Consider the following 21,167-nt stretch of genomic DNA (forward strand, 5'->3'; position numbering starts at 1 on the left):
CGTTGTCGTTTAAACGTACCCTAAGAAAAAATAAATATTGGTTTTGAGGACCTTTTTTAAATTTTTATATAAAAAACAACTTTTGCTCTTGTTTTTTGTTGTCGTTACGTGATATCCAAAGTAAAATCTGGGAGTTGACCCAACAGAGAACCACTAACTTGGCTTGCAAAAACATTTCTGTTCAACATATTGTTGTTGTTTTTTTCCTCAAATCAAACTCTTTATCTTCTGTCCCCTTGTTTCCAGCACCATTCAGTACTCCCTCACACTTCCTCCAGAGCATATCTGTCCACCCCTCCAGTGCGAATACCTCCGGGGGTGAGAAACGCAAACACTCCACGGCCTTCCCTGAAAGCAGCACCAGCCTGCTGGATTCCTCGTCAGGCCCCATGAGCAAACAGCAGTTCCTGGGTCAAGGTTCCAGCTCCACCGACGGGCCGACGTCACAGCCGCCCATGGCTCCCTGTAGCTCCACCCAGCACATCGTAGGCCTCAGCAGTAGCAGCAGCGCCCAGTCGGTCCATCATTCCAGCTCTGTTTTTACTCCAGCTGACTACCCCAATCCCAGCTCATCCCAGCAGGCCATGCTGCCACAGTACGGTGGGCGTAAGATTCTCATGTGCACGATGGACAACTGCTACTGCTCTAGCGTCCCCTCCATATCGAACCACCGCGGCCATCCTCCCTACCCTCGCTCGGGATCTTTCCCTTGGACACAGGAGTACTCGCACCCCCTGCCCTCCACGGCCTCAATGTCCCAGCCCCTCCAAGGGCTCTCCATGCACGACTGGATCGACGCCTCACAGAGCCACAGGCACCCCGATTTCTATGGATTGTATGGGCAATCTTCCACTAAACCATACGTCACCAGTTAACCTTCCACCGCATCTCCGGTTTATCTCCGATAACTCAGATAATTTCCTTCATAGACATTTTTTTTCCCGCCTGTTTTTCAAAATCAGGCTTGTTAACATCACAATTAAAAGGAAAACAGCACTTTCTATCATGCAATGCAAGCCTCTCGGCTTCAAAACACCAATCTCTTCCAACTTAAGCATTAAAACCTTGTCTGTCCCTGAGTCAAATAATAAGGGAATCTTTCTTTGAGAAATGTGGAGGCGGGACCCAGCTGAGTTTTTCAAATTACAAACAGATTTTGGATAATTGCAGAGGGTTCTGACCCAGAGCAGATAATGATCACTTGTACATGGAGTTAGTTTTAACTCCTTTCACTTCCCCTCTTCCTGCCTTTAGGGCATCGGGAATCTGGTTGGTTGTGCTAAAGATTCCTTTTAACATTGCTATTAAACTTCTACAGTTTTATTATCAGTAGCTGGGGAATATTGTTATTAAAAAAGAGGGATAGAGTCTGTTTATTATTTATCATTTCACCTCTACTGCACCTTGAGATTTTGGGCTTAAGTTTCTGCTGAACCGCTCCACAGGTAACCGCAATTATGGTTTGACGTGTTACTTACATTCCTTAGAGGCCAGAAGTTCTTGTTTTTCTGTTATGTTTACAATTATGTATTAATATTTTTCATTAATTTTCGGTAGGCTGTAAAAGATCAGTACAAAAACTCAGTCCAGGTTCTTTGGAGGCTTCACTCAAAGAGGTTCCACCAAGCATGTCATGAGCTATTGCGTCTGAAGTACTTCTGGATTCTGCTTCCTGTCAGATAATGTTATTTCCTGCATTTAAGCAAATGTGAAGCATGTTCAGGATGATTGGTGCCTATACACACCTCTGAGTCTTATAACGGTGTAGATATACTTCCTGTTTTAGTCGGTGAAGCCCTGTGTAGTCACCGTGGAACACTGATTGTCATGAACATGCTGAAAATCTTCCTGTTTGTGATTGTAGGCATGCAGGAAAGCCTTTCTGTGCACTCAGAACTCCAAAAAGACTCAACTGAGTGAGACTAGAGAACAGTTGACTTTTTTTCCACATATTTTATACAAGAAAACTGGATGGACTGCATACATTTGGAAATCGAAATAAATGTGCTTCAAAAGAGTATTAAATGCTGGTTTAAACAGACGTGTGCGAAATCTCTTTTGTAATTTTGCAATGTAGTTTTCTTTTTGCTGGCAGAAGTCGTGGCTCAAACTATGGAGCTTCTAATGCAGTGATTCGCAACCAAGGGGCCTCAGAAAGCTTCTAATCGTGACTTGAAGGGGACCTATTGTGCCCCTTTTTACAAGATGTAAGTCTCAGGTGTCCCCACAATGTGTCTGAAGTTTCAGCTCAAAATACCTCACAGATCATTTATTATACCGTGTTGCAAATGCCCGTTTTTGAATGGAAGGAAAAATATGCTGTTTTCGTGCATGTGTCTTTAAATGCAAATGAGCTGCAACTTTACAGAAGAGGGCGGAGCCTACACCTCGTGTCTCGGATACTCTACCAAAAACATCATCTCTATCACGGCCATGCTCTCGTGACATTGCAGTTCTTCATCATCATGAAAGTTAATTATTTGCATGTGTCTAAATGGTTTAAACTTCTGATATATGGTTTTCTGAGCCCACATATGCGAAGCATGCGCACAGAAAGCTGGCTGTCAGACAGCGCTATGAGTATTATACTGATTTCTCTTACACGTTTTTTTGCATTTGCAATTGTCAAATACACACAAGGTTATGTCAAAAACACAAAGTTCACAAACACAGTCGGTTATGTCTGTGAACATAAACAGCAAATAAAGAAATTGCATGTGTATATTAGATCTGTCTATTAAAGTGAAAGCAGCATAATATACAGTACTTACAGCTATAAATGCTGTTAATATGAACCAAACAAAACGAAAACAGAAAGTCACTCCCTGCTCTTGGTTAAATAACTTGAATAAGAATACATTTGTTACTTGAATGCTGCTGTTTAACGCTCTGGTGAGGAGATAAAAATGGCGGACTGTGCTCACTCAGGGGAGGAGCTAAGCTAATAGGGCAGATTCTGTCGCCGAAATCTGGAACCCCTTGTTTGGAGAGACTTGTTTATGATTTAAGGGGAATTTTAAAAGGACTGGGTGGATTTACCATTATAGGATGGTTGTTTACACATACTGCTGACACATCTGTGTTCAAACACCTTTTAAAAGTGAATCTTGCATAATAGGTCCCCTTTAAAATAAGTTAAAACAACTAAAAATCAAGATATTTTTCTTTAAAGAACCAGAGTTACCACTGTCTTGAAAAACCTGGATATATGAGATGAAAAATGTGATTTCTATACCTGGAAACATCATGTAAATTAACAATATTTTGTAACACCATTGACATTTTTATACTATATATTATATGAATATACATTTTTCTAGTTATGCCAAGCTCTAAAATATGTTATCGGGTTGCAGATCCAACGAAAATCCCACAAATCAAGCATGACCCTGTTTGTCTTTGGCTTGGATCATTTGCCCCTAGACCTTGTTGTTGATTATCAAAACAGGTTTGGAGGTTATGTTTGAAGTGAAGTTAATCATTCGTGAGGAAGTTTAATCATTTGTTTACAAGATAGTAACAGCATTATGGGCAAGTCCGAAGCGAAAACTGGAGCGAAATATGTGGCTTCTGAAAAAAAAAAAAAAGAAAGAAGCGAAGACCACTTTTAAATCATTTAAATATAGCAGCCTAAGGACTGATGCCAGACTTTCCAGCTCTTCCTCATGGGTCAATGGGGGCATCAGTCACATTTTTCCATTAAAGCATGGTGGGATGGGGGCGCAGGGCTGGCTGGAGTAGAAAGGGGATGGGGGAAGTAATCAGGCTTGAAGAGCAGCTCATCATTTATTTATAAAGTGTAATGTTCCAGCCCCTCTCCTCCCACAAACCCCATACATTCACTCTTACTGCGCTCTCAGACCAGCACAGTCAACAATTTGTGACCAATTAGAAATCTGACTAGACTCTACCCTCTTTTTTCCTCCTGCTTGCTGTGGGTGGACACACCATATGCTCGCGAGAGCTCCACAATGGGTTTGTTTTTCTGAGCTCTGCCGTCCCATGATGTTAATCACGCTGGCTGCTCATGCTGGCTCGTTGCAGCCCGTGGGAGGACTGTAGCCTTCCGGAAGGATCGATTGCAAGACACAACAGAGGCTGCCTGGCTCAACTCCTCTATACATGTGATTACATACGGATGTATGTGAGGCCTGAAGTGAAAAGGAATATAAAAAGCGCCTCAAACATGGGGATTGTGTGAAAATTGGAGGGTGTGGGCATGTTTGTACAATGGCTTCAAGGTCTTCTGTACCCTTTGAGCCCAGCACAGACCAGCTGTAGTCTAAAGCCTCTTGTTTTTCTGCAACAGTCACTTTTGCTTACTCTTCTTTTGCCATCAATTATTAAAACCTGCCCAGTTATTAGGGGGAAACAATGTCCCACGATGAAGGCTTTGTTGGTGTTGATCACATTTGCACTTTCAGATTTGTTTTGCTACATGTTTAATGTAGTTTGAGAACTTGCAGATTAGAGAGCGGACACACTGAGGGCCTGTTCAGCCAGTCTGGATTCTTGCAATTAGTCTGTTCTGGATTCAAACATGCTTAGCAAAATAGTTGGTTTGTTTGACTTCAGCTGTGGCTGGATTTAACCGATTGACACGATTTGCTGATTGCATGCAGTGGGGGAGTTGAAAATGGAGACGTGAAGCGCTTTCTGCTTCCCGTAGTGATGCTTGCGCTGTGTTTGCGTACTTTATCGCAGATTAAGTGGATTAGCTGCACTATTTGTCAAATACACAGACATTTACGATGTTTTCATGTAGCAACAGAAACACTTTTTGTTCAATACTTTATCTACTGCTTAAAGGGTTAGTTCACCCAAAAATTAAAATAATGTCATTTATTACTCAGCCTCATGCTGTTCCACACCCATAAGACCTTTGTTAATCTTCAGAACACAATTTAAGATATTTTTGATGAAATCTGATGGCTCAGTGAGGCCTGCATAGCCAGCAATGACAACGCTCCGAAGCTTCCTGAAGCCGTGTTTTGAAATCGGCCATCACTATATAAGTCGTTATTTTGTTTTTTTGGCGCACCAAAAATATTCTCATCGCTTATAATATTAATATTGAACCACTGTACTCACATGAACTGATTTAAATATGTTTTAGTACATTAATCGATCTTGAGAGAGGAAATGTCATTGCTGGCTACACAGACCTCACGGAGCCATCGGATTTCTACAAAATTATCTTAATTTGTGTTCCGAAGATGAACGAAGGTCTTACAGGTGTGGAACGGCATGAGGGTGAGTAATAAATGACATTATTTTCATTTTTGGGTGAACTAACCCTTTAATACAGAACCCGTATGTATGGCCCTGTTTATGCCTGGTATTAAGATGAATTTTGATCGGATCACAAGTGGATGAGGGAGACGCTCCTGTTTACACCTGGTATTTTAATCCGTCTCTTTTGTCCACTTTCAACCCCGTTCTGTCCTGATTTCTTCAAGCGGAGGGTCTATGGGCAGTAAAAGTATGGCTTTTTCAGATCTTTCAATCTAATGGATCGAAAGTCCAGCCGAACGCTGTGGGTGCGTGTTAGAAATCAGGAATGGTGAGAGAACATTGTGATTGGTACATTTTTCACCTTCAGACCAAACTTGGGTCTCCAGCCAACAAAGTATAAATCCCGTCTGGCTAGCACGCTTCCCATAATGTTTATGCATTAAGTCAGTAGGCGGTCTTTTGTGGCTGTTCGAACACATTCAACCTCATGAGCGTTTCCACTACGAAAGCAATCTGGTCAAATGCGTTTTCGACTACCTCTGGAAGTGGTTGAAAGTGGACAAGCTCAAAACGTATTTAGCAGTATTTAGCGTCGTCCACTTTTGATCCGATCGACGAAAACGCATCTTACTACCAGGTGTAAAGAGGGCTTTGGTGTGTGAACAGGCCATGAGAGTCCTAAGAGGAGAACAACAGAAATGATACACTTTCTCAAAAACAAAACAAAAAACAAATTCCTAGAAACCTTCTGCCTAAAACAGAGCAGGCTGAAGCTGTTAACATTTCAGTGCTGCCAAACTGTATGTGCTTCTTTTTTTTATCAGATGGTTATTTTCCATAAGACAAAAGGTGAGTAGGTGGTCCATCGCTGCTATACTGGATCCCTCAAGACGAATTAGAGTTTACCCTACAAATTTAATACGCTCACATGCGTACCATCAAATGTATTTTGAGTGCTTGGATCACAAGACGTTGTAGGCCTCATTTACACCTGTATTTAGTGCTGACCACTTCAGCTGTAAATCTGAGACAGATGTTAATACCAGATGTATGCAGGGCTTTTGTTTCTCTTGCTTCTCACATTTCTTTACTCTGATACCACAGAGTGAGAAGGAAAGAGGGGGAAGGGATGAAGTTTTTTAATGATTTTCAGAATAAGGAGGAGACGATAGGGAAGAGAGGAGGCAACTTCCAAATTGGAATGTCTGTCAGTGCCTCACATGCTCAATAATCTATTTACCATGCAGAATTAAGATTTCTGCTATCCAGCACATTGCAGCTCCAATCCCTAAAGCCAGGACGGATAATCCAAAATCCCTCTTAGGGCCTGTGAGGCCAGTCCTGGAGTAACAGAGGCAGGAGAACTGCAGGGGCCTCTGGGTACTTCAGAGATCAACCCGCTGCAACAACTTAAAAGTAGCTCAATTCTGCGGGAAAACCACGGACTTGGCAACACTGATATTCACAACGATCTTTTCCATACACTTATGGCCCCTTTCACAGACTAGGCTTAAAGGAGACTGACCTATTATGCAAAATTCACTTTTACACGGTGTTTAAACATAAATGTGTGTGTACACAACCACTCTATAATGATAAAAAATAAATCATAAGCAGTGTCTCAGAACAACCCGTTTGCAGATTCTGTTCAAAGTGACTTCACTTTGTACAGGCCCCGCCCAAGACTGTTGACGTATTAGCATAGATCCCACCCTGAACGAGTTGTACACTGTCCACCATTTTCCCGACACTGGAGCAGCTGTAGCAACAAGAATGTCTGGTAAGTGATTGAGGTGTTTTGTTGTTGGATGTAAGAGTGAACATAACAGTCTCCGTGTACTCCCGACATCTGAGCCGCTGAAGATGCAGTGAGTGTTTTGTTTGTGAAGGGAATGCGCCACAGATTTAATATACACATGCGATTTCTGTGCCTCCTGTTTACGTTCACAGACATAACCAACTATGTTTATGTGAACTTTGTGTGCATATGGCAGTTTAAGCACAATAAAATGTGAAAGAGAAGTTAGTTTAATACTAGCGAGACGTGTCAGCCAGCTTTCTGTGCGTGTGCTTCCGATGTGTGGCTCAGAAAATTATAATTTAGAAGTTTAAATTGATATAGCTCCAGGGACTGTTTACACGACACTGTTTTCAACTAAAAATGGAAAACTTTTTTATGCATTTGGCCTAAGTTTTGGTGCCCTGAAAACACAAACTTTTAAAAAACGTGTTACAAAGTGCAAGTTTTTGAAAACGCTAACATTGACCGTGTAAACAGCAAAAATGCAAATCTGAGAAAATGGTGGCGCCTTGCATATGCGTATTATGTGTTTAGTTAACCCCAGACAGCAACATAGTCTGGCTCAGATTCGGCCCTCATCTGGTACATGTGGTTTATACACGGACCAGATGTGGGCCGGATCTGTGCCGTCAGTATGTTGCTGTCAGGGACGTGTTTTCTGTGAATGTGTGTATCCACCTTATTTTTCATTTAAGTGCGGACGCGGCCATTTGTAAAATGAATGTGTCGGGCTTCCGGTGTCATTCACTTCCAGCTATTTTTAGATGTACAAAACACTCGTTATGCTGCTTGATATTGCAAACTAGTATTTCTTAGCATACTATTTTAATGTACTGTCTTAATTATAAACAAACAAACAAACAAACAGTTTTACCTTTTACTGCATGTTGATATTACTTTCGTTATGTGGAGTCTAATGAATCGGCAGTCTCGCACATTCACAGAAAACAGCTTACTTCTGCGTTGAAAAATAAGGTGGATAGGGAAAAAATGAGAAGAATATCAAAGTGCAGTAAACTGTAAAAATAAGGTGGATAAGCATGCATGTTTGGCGCCAGAGCCCTGTAAAAGAATGCATATGTCTTTCTTTACAAAGTGACATCGCCAACTACTTGTCTGGTATGCGTAATACAGCGTTTTTAGTCATTTTCGCGGATCTGTGTGAACAGGGATGGTTTTGATAGCGATCGTGATATAGATGATAATCAAAACCAAGCAAATGTCTTGTTAGTATTTGGCAGAATATGGGGAGCTGTGAAGGAAGGAAGCACTATATCCTGGAAAGGGGGCAGGGAGCAGCAGCTCATTTGCATTTAAAGACATGCACGAAAACAGCATGTTTTTGCTAGCACTCAAAAATGGGTATTTACCACATGGTATAATAAATAATCTGAGGGCTATTTTGAGCTTTAACTTCACAGACACATTCTGGGGACACCTGAGTATATCTTGTAAAACGGAGCATAATAGGTCCCCTTTAAGCTTAATTCCAGACTAAAACGCATGTTTGAGCTGTTTTAACTGAAAACAACTTGCACTCACATATCTTAAAATATGTCAGTGCCATTGTTTTGCCTTGCACATCAGTAATGTACGGAGCCCCGGATATGACATGCAGGAAAAAAATAATAGGCTAAATCATGCGCACAATTTACCAATTTGTTCCCTTTATTTACTAAAACGTGTGCACGATTTACTATTTCGTTCCCTCGAAATCATGCGCATGATTTATAAATCGAGGGAACGAAATAGTAAATTGTGCGCACGATTACATTTTTTTTCTTGCATGTCTTGTGCGGGGCGCTGTAGTAATGTTTTTTATAAGGCAAGTTTAAAAAAAGCTACTTAAATGTCCTAATTTAACTAAGGCCTGATCCTGGCTCAATCTAAGCCCTGTCTGTGAGACCAGGCCATCGAACTAACCAAAAAACACCAAAATGAAACAAAAATAGTTCACACATTAGATGACAAATTATACGATACGTCATATGATAGTTTTGTGTGCGAAACAGTTTAAAATTGTCATTATTCATGGATAATTTTCCCCTTTACTGCAGCTCTCAAATGATCTATTTCTTATTCACTACCGTTCAAAAGTTTGGGGTAAGATTTGCATGTCACATGATCCTTCTGATATCATCTGAGCTCCAAGAAACACCATACAGGTTTGGATTGACATGAGGGTGAGTAAATGCTGACTTCTTTTTTACTTTTTTAGGGCTGAACTGTTCGTTTAAGAAGCTGATATTCATATCTGTGTATTTTGTTAATACCAAGGATTTAAAAATCCTGGTTAAATATAACATTGAAGTAGGCGTAGCAGTTAGGCTTACAGGAAACACTGCGCGTCTGTTTGAAGGCTGAATTCCCAGGCTCCAGTGTTAATAATTTGGAGATACTCAGGTAACAAAGAGGGCAGCCAGAGCAGCAGATTTCCCTCTCGTCTCCAGTTACTCATTACAGGAATATGAAACCAGAAGATCTCTGTAGCATTTGCTGGCCTGACAAGCCCTGCACTGTGTGTGGATGTCTTTGATTAGGCTTTGGCATTAGAAGTGTGATGTGTCATAGGGAAGATGGATAAACGCGCGGGGCTTCAGGCCTGCTAATGCAACGGCAGCTGCACAACAGCTGACAGGCTCCCGGTGGAGCAACAGCAGTAAAACACACCTCTACACTGAGGCATGTGCAGTCACATACACACACACGGTTGCCATGGTAACACACAGCTGTCAAGTGGATCAGACCACACCCCAGTGAACAGGCAAATACACACCAATGAGGTGATACACTGATGAGTTGACGCTCACAAACACACTATATCTCCATTCCTTACTCTCTCTCTCTTACACAAACAGACATGAGTAAACTTGCTCTGGAGCTCTCCATATGGAAAAATGATAACACATGGGAAATATTAGGCCCTTCAAACTGAAACAGTTAATGTGATTGTGTTCTGTAAATGAAAGATGTCATTGTCTCATTAGACATGGTTACACTGAAAGTTGAGGCACAGCTCTCTCTTCCCGTGCAGTTACAGCCATCTATGTGTTGCAATGTTCATTTTGAAATGTGTCAACTTTTACTGTAAAAATCACAGATTGCTACTTACGTGGTTATGAATCATCAAGCCAGGAGGATTACTAGAAAAGACAACACATGCTGAAAAGGAAATGGGAAAGTCATCAAAAAGGCAAAAGTTAGTAATCGGAAGGTCATCGCATGCTTTCAGTAGGATTCATCATGTCTGAATATTCAGCATTAAACACAAAATGATGGTATTTTCCACCTGAACACAGGATATTTCTTTTTAAGAGACTTAAAGTTCTTAAAAACTACTAGTTTGAGTTTAATATAACTTTTTTTAAAAAGTCAAGTACAGATGTTACTGCCACTTATCAATGGCTGCTGTCACAGTTGTTAGGCGACAAGAACAGTCCTCCATAGACTAGACCGTCCCATTTAACAACGCTCAGTCCAGCCTTCACGGCTTTAAAGAGACCAAGTCCTTTGAAGGATGCAGCCTCTGAATTGGGACACAGCCTCTAATCACAAGGACGAGAAGTGATGAAGCTTCCTGAGGAGTCATGAGCGAGGATATACAGGTGTATCCTTCCCTCACATCCTAAGGGGGTGGAGCTAAGATGGGAGGAAAGGAAACAAGGATGCACAAATTAGAAATGAGAAGCACCCTTGATCAAAGAGATGTAGGCAAGTTCAGGTTTTGATAAAAGATTGAAGGCACATGAATTTAAATAAAAACTGAAGATGTGCAACAGATAAATTATTAATAATAAACAACATTCCATAAAAAATATGAATTATCAGTTTAGATTTCATGGTGACTTTAAAAAAGTTTGCTCAAAAAAGTTTATTATGTTATTCTAAAGCTGTAATTCTTTCTTTCTTCTTTTGAACACAAAAGATTTTTTTTTTTTTCTAAATGACAGATTGTTTCAAAGCAGGTTCACATTAATACGAATTATGAAACATGCGTTCAGTGTCGTATCGGTTCAGTTCAATAACTCAATGTTGCAAAGTTCATCAATTATAAAACAAGTTCATTTCAGCTATTAGTTCAACAGAAGGCACGAGTGTCATTATTTATTTAAAGTCAGTTAAACGTTGACTCAGTTCAGTAATAGTGTTCATGTTGCAGAGTTATCCAGCTCAATTCATTTCAGATTTTGTTCTCAACCAATAGTATCATTGCAGTTAAATTGATGAGTATTAAAGGGGACCTATACAGTAATGCCCCTTTTACAAGATGTAAGTCTCTGGTGTCCCCAGAACGTGTCTGTGAAGTTTCCGTTCAAAATACCCCACAGATCATTTATTATAGCTTGTCAAATCTGCCCCATTTGGGTGTGAGCAAAAACACGCCGTTTTTGTGTGTGTCCCTTTAAATCAGGGGTCTCAAACTCAAATTGTCGGGGGGCCGTTTCTGTGATTGACACCTCATAGGAGGGCCATATTATCCTTCAAGCGCAAAATAGTGCAACATTTCAGAAAATTTACTTTCCTTTGCATTATTTCTCATTTACTTCAAATTTCATTAGGCCTACTAAAATATTTTTTATATACTATAAATATCTTATTTACCATACTAAATGTAAACAGCAGTGTCTCTCTCATTGTTACAGAGTGTAATATAATTATATAATACTATTACTAATATAATACTATTAATTGAAATAGTCTGGTGCGACTTCTCACATCCAACAAGATATATGGAATAAAAAATCAGTAATTTAGGAACAAAACCAGCAACACTTGTGGCGTGGAAGGGTCAGAAATAAACAAAAAAACTGGAGCTATATCTCAACTTTATTTTGCCAAAAAAATAAAAATCTCATTGTTACATACATTATTAGTTTTTAACATCTAGTGGAAGTATTTTCCCTTACTTTATGTTAGCTTAAATAACATTAAAATCTTGCACTGAACAACACTGTACTGAACAAATACAATCCCTGAATACATTTGTACACTCCTCTGTTTCTTGACAGACACCTGCAGCGCTTGTGCTCACACAGCTGGGCCACATTTGTCCAAGATGCCGTTTGAGCATCGGTAACGTTTAATGGCTGCATCGGACGCGTTTCGGTGGTTTAAATCGGCGCTCATGACTTAAAGTCGAGTGCTTTTACTGTAATTTAGGCAAACGCGCTCATAATAGAAGCGATTGAGAGCGCGGCTCATGGTTGCATAGCAACGACAGACGCCACTGGAGCGAAAGCGCATTGGAAAGGAGAATGCGGCGCGGCCGCTTATGTGACGCGATATGTGAATGCCCCATAGAACGGCGACTTTGCATATCAGACAGGTAGCAACTAGAGAATAATAATAATAATAATAATAATAATAATAATTTAGCGGGCCGGATTATGTTTTATTTTTGAGATCAGTTGCAGGCCGGGTAGAGGGGGTGGGCGGGGCGTAAATGGCCCGCGGGCCGGCACTTTGAGACCACTGCTTTAAATGCAAATGAGCTGCTACTCCCGGCCCCCTTTCCAGAAGAGGGCGGAGCTTTAACAGCTCACGCTTCGGTTGCTCAACAACAACAAAGCTGGAGAATCTCACGCAGCCAAAATGAGGATTGTCAGTAACGGTGTTCAGCCTTACATTGTTCAAACCGGAGTCGACACTGATGGAGAGACTCAGGAAGAAGTTACAACTTTTAGAATGAAACTGGACGTTTCTGAATGGTTAGTGGATAAATTTATGTAGTTGCTGTGGAGTTGATTCAACTCATGTTAATCTTTTGTGCAAATCCGGCATTGAATTGAGCCTCGTTTGTGAAGCAGTCTGGTGTAAAATGAAGGCAACAACACTCTACTACAACAACTCTTCCTCTTCTCTAAAGCAGCCCAACATGGCCTCACCCCCTTTGTTACATGTTCTCGGGGGCGGGGTTTATGTAAATTTTAGGGTTAGTGATTTCACTAACCCGGGAAGAAGCTCATTGTAGTCCCTACCAGCCATTTGTTGTAGTCTTTAAACAGTGAATTCTTTAAAAGAAAATATCTCCCTTTGCATTGAACTTTGAGCGTCGTAACTTTGCAGATGTTGTTTATGCTCAGACAGCAACATTACACACTAACTAAAGTTAAAAAAGTGAAATCATAATCAACCACCCCTTTAATTGTCTTTTAACCCTCATTACCCTGGTTTCACACACAAGGCTTAAGCCTAGATTAAAATTTATGTTTGAACTGTTTTAACTGAAAGCAAATTGCACTGACATATATTAAAATGTATCAGTGCCATTGTTTTGTCTCAAGATGCACACCAGTATTGTGTTTTTCTAAGGTAGACTAAGGTCAAATCCTGGCTTAATCTAAGCCCTGTCTCTGAAACCAGGCCATTTTGTCTTAAAAATGAAAGTCAGTGGAGTCCTGTGTTGTTTTGGACCCCACTGAGTTTCCCTGTATATGGACAAAACATTCTTCTATTGTGTTCAATAGGAGAAAAATCATGCAGGTTTGATGATGATGACGACAGGATTCTCCTAACTGTTTGTAATTCCCTGTTCAGAAGCTCGAGGTCAGCCTCACCAGCAGATGACACACCTCATCACCATGTCCTTCACAGCCCAGGTGGCCTCTGTGGAGAGTTCCCGTTTGGTATCATTCAGCGGACGAACTCAACAGCGGCAAATGTCTGTTGCTCACTGATTTGCAAATGAATGTGCTGACATTCCCAGTGCATTAAAACCCACCCTGTGTCTCTATGTTTTAAGAGTGCAGTGTTTGCTGAGTGCTTGGACTGAAGACTGGGCAAAGCAATGAATTGAGTGAATGTATACTCTGAGGAATGAGTTCTCTTGTGAACCCACAACATCTCTGAGTGCTTCGTCTGTCAATCAGGCATTAGATTTCCAAGTAAGCTTATGAATTCCAGTTACCAAGAGTAAGGTATCAATAGCTACAATTTGTTTTTAAGTGCACTGCCAGCTCCGGAGAAAAGCATGCAGTGCCTTTACGCATTTATGAAACAGCAGGTCTCTACACATTTAACAGTTCTGACATGACCATAAAGCAGTTGGATCAGTTGCCATGGCAACATAGGGTTTGACGGAGGTGTGACATTAGCCCTGCCCTCTGAGGGGGAGGAGAGCCCCAGTGGAACACAAGGTCAGGGTGATACTACCACCTGCCCACATCTGCCTCTCTCCAGAGATAGATAGATTCAAAGATAGATAGAGAGATGACTTCCGATTCATTAGCGGCTATAGGAAAATAACTAGAAGAATAACAAAGTGCAGTACACGCTAAAACTAATTGCGTTACAATACAGTGTGTTTATGATTATGATAATACATTGGAATAAAATTACAGCAACTAATAGTTTGCGGTATCAAGCAGCATAATGGACTGTTTTTGTAGAGGTAAAATAACTGGAAGCGATTCTACTAAATATGCATTTAAGGTGGATTGATTTAAAGGGATAGTTCACCCAAAAATGAAAATTTGATGTTTATCTGCTTACCCCCAGCGCATCCAAGATGTAGGTGACTTTGTTTCTTCAGTAGAACACAAATGATGATTTTTAACTGCAACCGCTGCCGTCTGTCAGTGGTATAATGCAAGTCAGCGGGAACTTGGACTATAAGAGTAAATAAAACACGACAGACAAATCCAAATTAAACCCTGCGGCTCGTGACGACACATTGATGTCCTAAGACACGAAACGATCGGTTTGTGTGAGAAACCGAACAGTATTTATATCATTTTTTACCTCTAATACACCACTATGTCCAAATGCATTCATCACTCGATTCGTTTGGTCTGATCGCGCTCTGACAGCGGCAGTGATGTCTCGCACATATACTTCAATGAGAGCGAGACATCACTGCCGCTGTCAGAGCACGATCAGCCCAAACGAATCGAGTGATGAATGCAGTTGGACATAGTGGTGTATAAGAGGTAAAAATGATATAAATACGGTTCGGTTTCTCACAAAAACCGATCGTTTCTTGTCTTAGGACATCAATGTGTCGTCACGAGCTGCAGGGTTTAATTTGGACTTGTCTAAGCAAGTTTTATTTACTCTTATTGTAGAAGTTCCCATCCACTAGCATTATTTGACTGACAGACAGCAACGGTTGGAGTTAAAAATCATCATTTGTGTTCTACTGAAGAAACAAAGACACCTACATCTTGGATGCGCTGGGGGTAAGCAGATAAACATCAAATTTTCATTTTTTGGGTGAACTATCCCTTTAAGTGTGCTGAATCATGATGGGGAATGAGTTTTGACTGATGATGAATGTTCAATGGGAATGTACAGCTTTTGTCACACAACTTAAAGAGGTAGCCTACTTCGCTGGCAAAATGGGCTTTCAATAAAACTTGGCTGCCTTTACAGTGGAAAGGAGAAAAAAGTTTTGAAATTGGTGCAATCAGATTAGAGAAAAAAAGGGCACTTGTCTTCCCTTTTGCCAAACAGGTGGGAAAACTTCGCCCGTAATGCACTGAGCATGTTGCCGTCCGAGGGCACTCCCACCAGTCTGCTATGGATACACTTACCAAATACCAAAGTCAAATACAGCCTTGCTTTATTAGGAAATACTTCTCAGCAAACTTTTAGTCATAATGGTATTGACGTATTGTTGTTGTATTGTTCCTGGGTGCAAGAATTCAGAGAAAACGTTTAGCGGCAATGAGTTAGTTTCGGTTTCCAGTGGAGTACGGAATAAAACAATTTAAAAGAAAATTGCGACTTTTTAAACTTTTTTTAAACAATTCTGACTCTTTTCTCACAATTACGAGATATAAAATCGCAATTGCAAGTTATAAAGTCCAATTCTGAGGGCAAAACAAGACCGACTTTTTTATATCTCACAATTCTGACTTTGTAATTCACAATTTTAAGTTTATATCACACAGTTCTGACTTTATATCTCACAATTCTGACTTTATAAATCACAAATTTGTCTCACAATTTTGACTTTATATCTCGCAATTCTGACTTTATAATTCACAATTTTGACTTTATAACTCACAATTCTGACTTTATAATTCACAATTTTGAGTTTATATCACGCAATTCTGACTTTATATCTCGAAATTCTGAGAAAAAAAAAAAGGACTGTGAGATAAAAAGTCACAATTGCCTTTTTTATTTTTTAATCAGTGGCAAAAACAAGCTTCCATAAAAAATAATTGTAGTCTATGTGTAGATTAATTTCTGGTTGTAAGGTGTAAAAATAACTTGACTTTCACCATTAATTGTGCACTGGCTAAAGTTTATACAGACATAGAGAAATGAGAAATGTCATTTAATTTTCATTTTGTAGACATTTCTTAAATATTTATTGTCATAACTTCTAATGTATTCTGTTTTTTTCCTGTTTGTGACAAGAGCATCTGTTACATGTGACATGCTGGTCTGGTGCTTCAGACTTCTGACTTTTACAGAAGGCATCATGTGGATGAGAATATTATTCTCTCAATATCATGTCATCGTAAATAGAAGAAACTCTCCACTGCTACAGCCAGGTTCTTAGGCTTACTAAACCTGTTACAAGCACACCTGTGTAGCAACCCTGCTGGTTGTGATATACAGGTTATCATTGTGATTTAGCCTGATACTCATCCCACAGTCAGTTAAATAAAACAGGCTATGCAAGAAATGGTTTATGTAATGTTTTTCTTAAAAAAAAAAAAGCCTAGCAAAGTATAAAACATCTAAAAGGAATAAATCTAAAAGGAATAAATCATAGAAATCCAAGATATTGAAAGAGATTCCAAGATCCAACAGACATAACATTCTAATAATAATAATGCAAAAACACTTATTACACTTACTTCAGTGGTTGATTGTACAGTATAAATCAGAATTTCATGCTATTGCACAGTGTTTAGAGAGTACAGAGTGGATGGCTGAGGAATGGTTCAGAGGGGTCAGGGGTTAGAAGAGTCCCTTTAACCTGGACGAGCTGGTAGAAAATCCACACAGTTCACAAAGTTTGCTTTTCACATTCCCTTTACAAAAAGTACTAGGCTCACTACTTCTTCTTTGCAGTAATGTTCTTGCAGACCCAGTTCATGCCATCCTGAAAGAAAGAAGCACTTTATCTGAAAACCAATCATCGATGGGAAGGTCTAAACAACTGCATGTAAGAATTTAATAAAAGAAGGCTAATGTTAAAGCAATGACTCACCTGGACTCCCTCTCCTGTAAGTGCAGAGCAGGACTGAATTTGCCAAATACGGTCCCGAATGGTGTGCAGGTTCAGTCCCTCTGCGATCTCAGATGCTGGAGCAGCGGTCAGCAGGTCTTGCTTATTGGCAAAGATTAAAACGGGTACGCCACTAAGTTTCTCCTCATCCAGCAGCTCAGCCAGCTCCTGCACACCACATAAACAATTCAAATAGTAATTCAATAGCTCACCTTTGCTTGAACAAATGCATATCAAGAAAGTATATGCAAACATTTCTTTTGGAGTTTCACTCCCAATCACTATGAAATATCAATGCTGCAGTGAACTGTATTAAGCAGGAAAATGTAGCTAGACTTAGAAACTTACGAAATATCCTGCAGAGGCCTTGGAAGGTTCATAATCTCTCATCTACACACATATGCACACACAAACAATACAAGTAATAATGAACAGATTTGCTATAAAGAGATATTTTTATACCTGTCCCGTTTCCTCAAATCTCTTCCTGTCTGCACTGTCTATGACATAAATCTAAAATGCAAAAACAACACATCAGAATCATCACAAAAACAAATATGGGTAATATCACGTACTTAAGAAATATTATATATACACCAATCAGGCATAACATTATGACAACCTTCCTAATATTGTGTTGGTCCCTCTTTTACTGCCAAAACAGCCCTGACCCGTCGAGGCATGGACTCCTCTAGACCCCTGAAGGTGTGCTGTGGTATCTGCACCAAGATGTTAGCAGCAGATCCTTTAAGTCCTGTAAGTTGTGAGGTGGAGCCTCCATGGATCAGGCTTGTTTGCTCAGCACATTCCACAGATGCTCGACTGGATTGAGATCTGGGGAATTTGGAGGCCAAGTCAAAACCTCAAACTCGTTGTTGTGCTCCTCAAACCATTCCTGAACCATGTTTGCTTTGTGGCAGGGCACATTATCCTGCTGAAAGAGGCCACAGCCACCGGGGAATACCGTTTCCATGAAAGAGTGTACATGGTCTCAACAATGCTTAGGTAGGCGGTACGTGTCAAAATAACATCCACATGGATGGCAGGACCCAAGGTTTCCCAGCAGAACATTGACCAAAGCATCACACTGCCTCTGCCGGCTTGTCTTCTTCCCATAGTGCATCCTGGTGCCATGTGTTCCCCAGGTAAGCGACGCACATGCACCCGGCCATCCACGTGATGTAAAAGAAAACGTGATTCATCAGACCAGATCACCTTCTTCCATTGCTCCATGGTCCAGTTCTGATGCTCACGTGTCCACTGTTGGCTCTTTCAGTGGTGGACAGGGGTCAGCATTGGCACCCTGACTGGTCTGCAGCTATGCAGCTCCATACGCAACAAACTGTGATGCACTGTGTATTCTGACACCTTTCTATCAGAACCAGCATTAACTTCTTGAGCAATTTGAGCTACAGTAGCTCGTCTGTTGGATCGGACCACACGGGCCAGCCTTCGCTCCCCACGTGCATCAATGAGCCTCGGCCGCCCATGACACTGTCGAAAATGTTCACTTACTGCCTAATATATCCACACACTAACAGGTGCCGTGATGAAGAGATAATCAGTGTTATTCACTTCACCTGTCAGTGCTCATGATGTTATGCCTGATCAATGTGTGTGTGTGTGTGTATATATATATATATATATATATATATATATATATATATATATATATATATATATATATATATATATATATATATATATATACATACATACATACACACACACACACACACACACACACACACACACACACACACACACACACAAATACAAAGAATTCTGAAAAAAGACAGTTTTCAAAAACTGTATTCAACATTAATAATAATAATAATAATAATAATAATTGATAACTGGCTGATGAAAATTAAGCTTTGCCATCACATGAAAAATAACATTTTAAAATATATTCAAATAGCAAACTAGACGTATTTCACAATATTAGTGTTTTTACAGTTTTTTGATCCATTTTGGTGAGGATTAGCGACTTCTTCAGAATGTTTGAACTGTAATGATACCTGAGAATGAATGATGGCTATGCATAACTCATAAACACATATCTCCCAAGAAAAACTCACAAGCATGTCAGTATTTTCAAAGTAGTTTCTCCAGTATGGCCTGATCTTCCTCTGGCCTCCAATGTCCCAGACGTTCAGTTTGAAGCCCTGAGACTGCACGCTCTTAATGTTAAAGCCCTGGCAAAGACAGGAGAATTAAAACTTAACTGGACACGGCTGTACTGTGGTAAAACAAGAGAAAATTATTAAAGCTTATAGAATAAGAACAACGGAAGAAATTAACTTTTTACAAGGCAATTTGTATGTCTTGCAAAAGGAAGATTACTAGCACTTTTTGTGTGTGTTACCTGTGTAGGGGTGATGTGACTAATATCCTCAGAGGCTAGCTGTTTGAGAAGTGTCGTCTTTCCACCATTGTCTAATCCGAGGAGCAGAATGCGTATCTCCTGGTCTGGGGCACTCTTTAGTTTTCTAAGGATTGACAACAAACCCTGAAATAAACGTAATATGCTCAATAACCAGATTGTAAACAAGACAGCAATGACACTGTGTGGACATTTGTGAAAGAGAAAAAAACTATTTATCTAAGCTAATAACCTTATCTAACCAAGTATGGAAAAGTCAAATGTATAAGATATTTGTAGAATTTGATTTTATTCATTTGATTATGTTAAATACAAAATAAACAAAGAGAGAATGAATCAGTCACCATTCACTCGAATATATATTTAAAAAAATGCAATGAAAGTAAAGGTGACTGAATGATGACACCGTTTGTTTAACTATCCCCTTACAATACCATAATGAATCATTTCTTGAATGGGTTAAATCTGTACAGCTTAATTATTCGGGAAATTAGTAACAAGACATAAGAAGGCAAATAACTGCGACTTAGCGCCGTTGATCCATCAGCTTCACTCTTACAGAAAACACGCTAATCTGCTAATAATCAAGACTTTACTCTGCAAACGCTAAATACATTATACGCACTTCCAAAGTATCTAAGATCTCAGTTAATTACAAAATACACGAAGATAGGACTAGATGAAGATAACTTCTCACCATCTTCCTTCCGAGACGCCGACGAGGGTTACTAGGGGGAGTTAAGTGACGTCACCCGCCGTTGGCGTCATTTTAAAGGGACCGCTGTTGTCACATTTCTCTGGGTAGCTTTCAGAGGCAGTTTCTGTATCAGCACATTCGTTAAACCTAGCTACTGCACATTCCCGCCGTTATTTCAATGGAAACATATACTTTTCACACATTTTATCACACTATAGTATAAGGCAGAGGTGTCCAAACTCCTGCAGAGTTTAGCTCTAACTTACCACAACAAACCTGCTTGAAAGTTTCCTGAATGCCTAAAAACCTTGATTAGCTGGTTTAGGTGTGTTTAACTGGGGTTGGAGCTAAACTCTGCAGGACAGTGAGCAGGATTTGAAATCCGATGGCTCAGTGAGGCCTCTATAGTATAGAGAGCAAAGCCATTGAAACTCTCAAGATCCATAAAGGTAATAAAGCATATAAATCAGTTCATGTGAGTTCAGTGGTTCTATCTTAATATTATAAGGCGACAAGGAAATTTTTTTGTGCACCAAAAAAAAACAAAATAAAGACATTTCAACAATATCTAGTGATGGCCGATTTCAAAACAATGCCTCGGAGCTTTACGAATCGAATCAGTGGATCGGAGCGCCAAAGTCACGTGATTTCCGTAGTTTAACCGTTTGATAGAAGATCCGAATCACTTATTCGAAACAAAAGATTCATAAAGCTCAGAAGCTTCCTGAAGCAGTGTTTTGAAATTGGCCCAGATATAGATATTGTTGAAAAGTCGTTATTTAGTTTTTTTTTTTGGTGCACAAAAAGTATTCTTGTCGCTTTATAATATTAATATTGAACCACTGAACTCACATGCATTGAT

The 21,167-nt window shown here is 39.9% G+C and overlaps 2 protein-coding genes across 2 annotated transcripts in view; one reads left to right on the forward strand and one right to left on the reverse strand.

The window, feature by feature from the left end:
• trim8a (tripartite motif containing 8a) overlaps positions 1–2,041 on the forward strand; it is a 31,869-nt gene extending 29,828 nt beyond the window's left edge. The window contains exon 6 of the mRNA XM_048204083.1: positions 247–2,041. Coding sequence (XP_048060040.1) covers positions 247–875 — 629 coding nt within the window. The 3' untranslated portion in view covers positions 876–2,041. The remainder of the gene's footprint in view (positions 1–246) is intronic.
• Positions 2,042–16,144: 14,103 nt separating this feature from the next.
• arl3a (ADP ribosylation factor like GTPase 3a) lies at positions 16,145–20,450 on the reverse strand. Its single transcript, XM_048204089.1, has 6 exons — positions 20,306–20,450; positions 19,591–19,734; positions 19,304–19,420; positions 17,685–17,735; positions 17,205–17,390; positions 16,145–17,096 (listed from the first exon to the last, which is right to left on the reverse strand). The coding sequence occupies exons 1-6, from the start codon at positions 20,306–20,308 to the stop codon at positions 17,049–17,051; spliced, it is 549 nt and encodes a 182-aa protein (XP_048060046.1). The 5' UTR covers positions 20,309–20,450; the 3' UTR covers positions 16,145–17,048.
• Between the last annotated feature and the right edge of the window lie 717 nt (positions 20,451–21,167).

Source organism: Megalobrama amblycephala, linkage group LG10 (assembly GCF_018812025.1).
Source record: "Megalobrama amblycephala isolate DHTTF-2021 linkage group LG10, ASM1881202v1, whole genome shotgun sequence".
Classification (NCBI taxonomy): Eukaryota; Metazoa; Chordata; class Actinopteri; order Cypriniformes; family Xenocyprididae; genus Megalobrama; species Megalobrama amblycephala.

Excerpts from the sequence above, each read along its gene's own strand:
- arl3a (XM_048204089.1), bottom strand. Across the intron at positions 17,391-17,684 it reads GATTTGAGGAAACGGGACAG|GAGCTGGCTGAGCTGCTGGA; the intron begins GTATAAAAATAT and ends TGTGGTGTGCAG. Across the intron at positions 17,097-17,204 it reads TTACAGGAGAGGGAGTCCAG|GATGGCATGAACTGGGTCTG; the intron begins GTGAGTCATTGC and ends TCTTTCTTTCAG.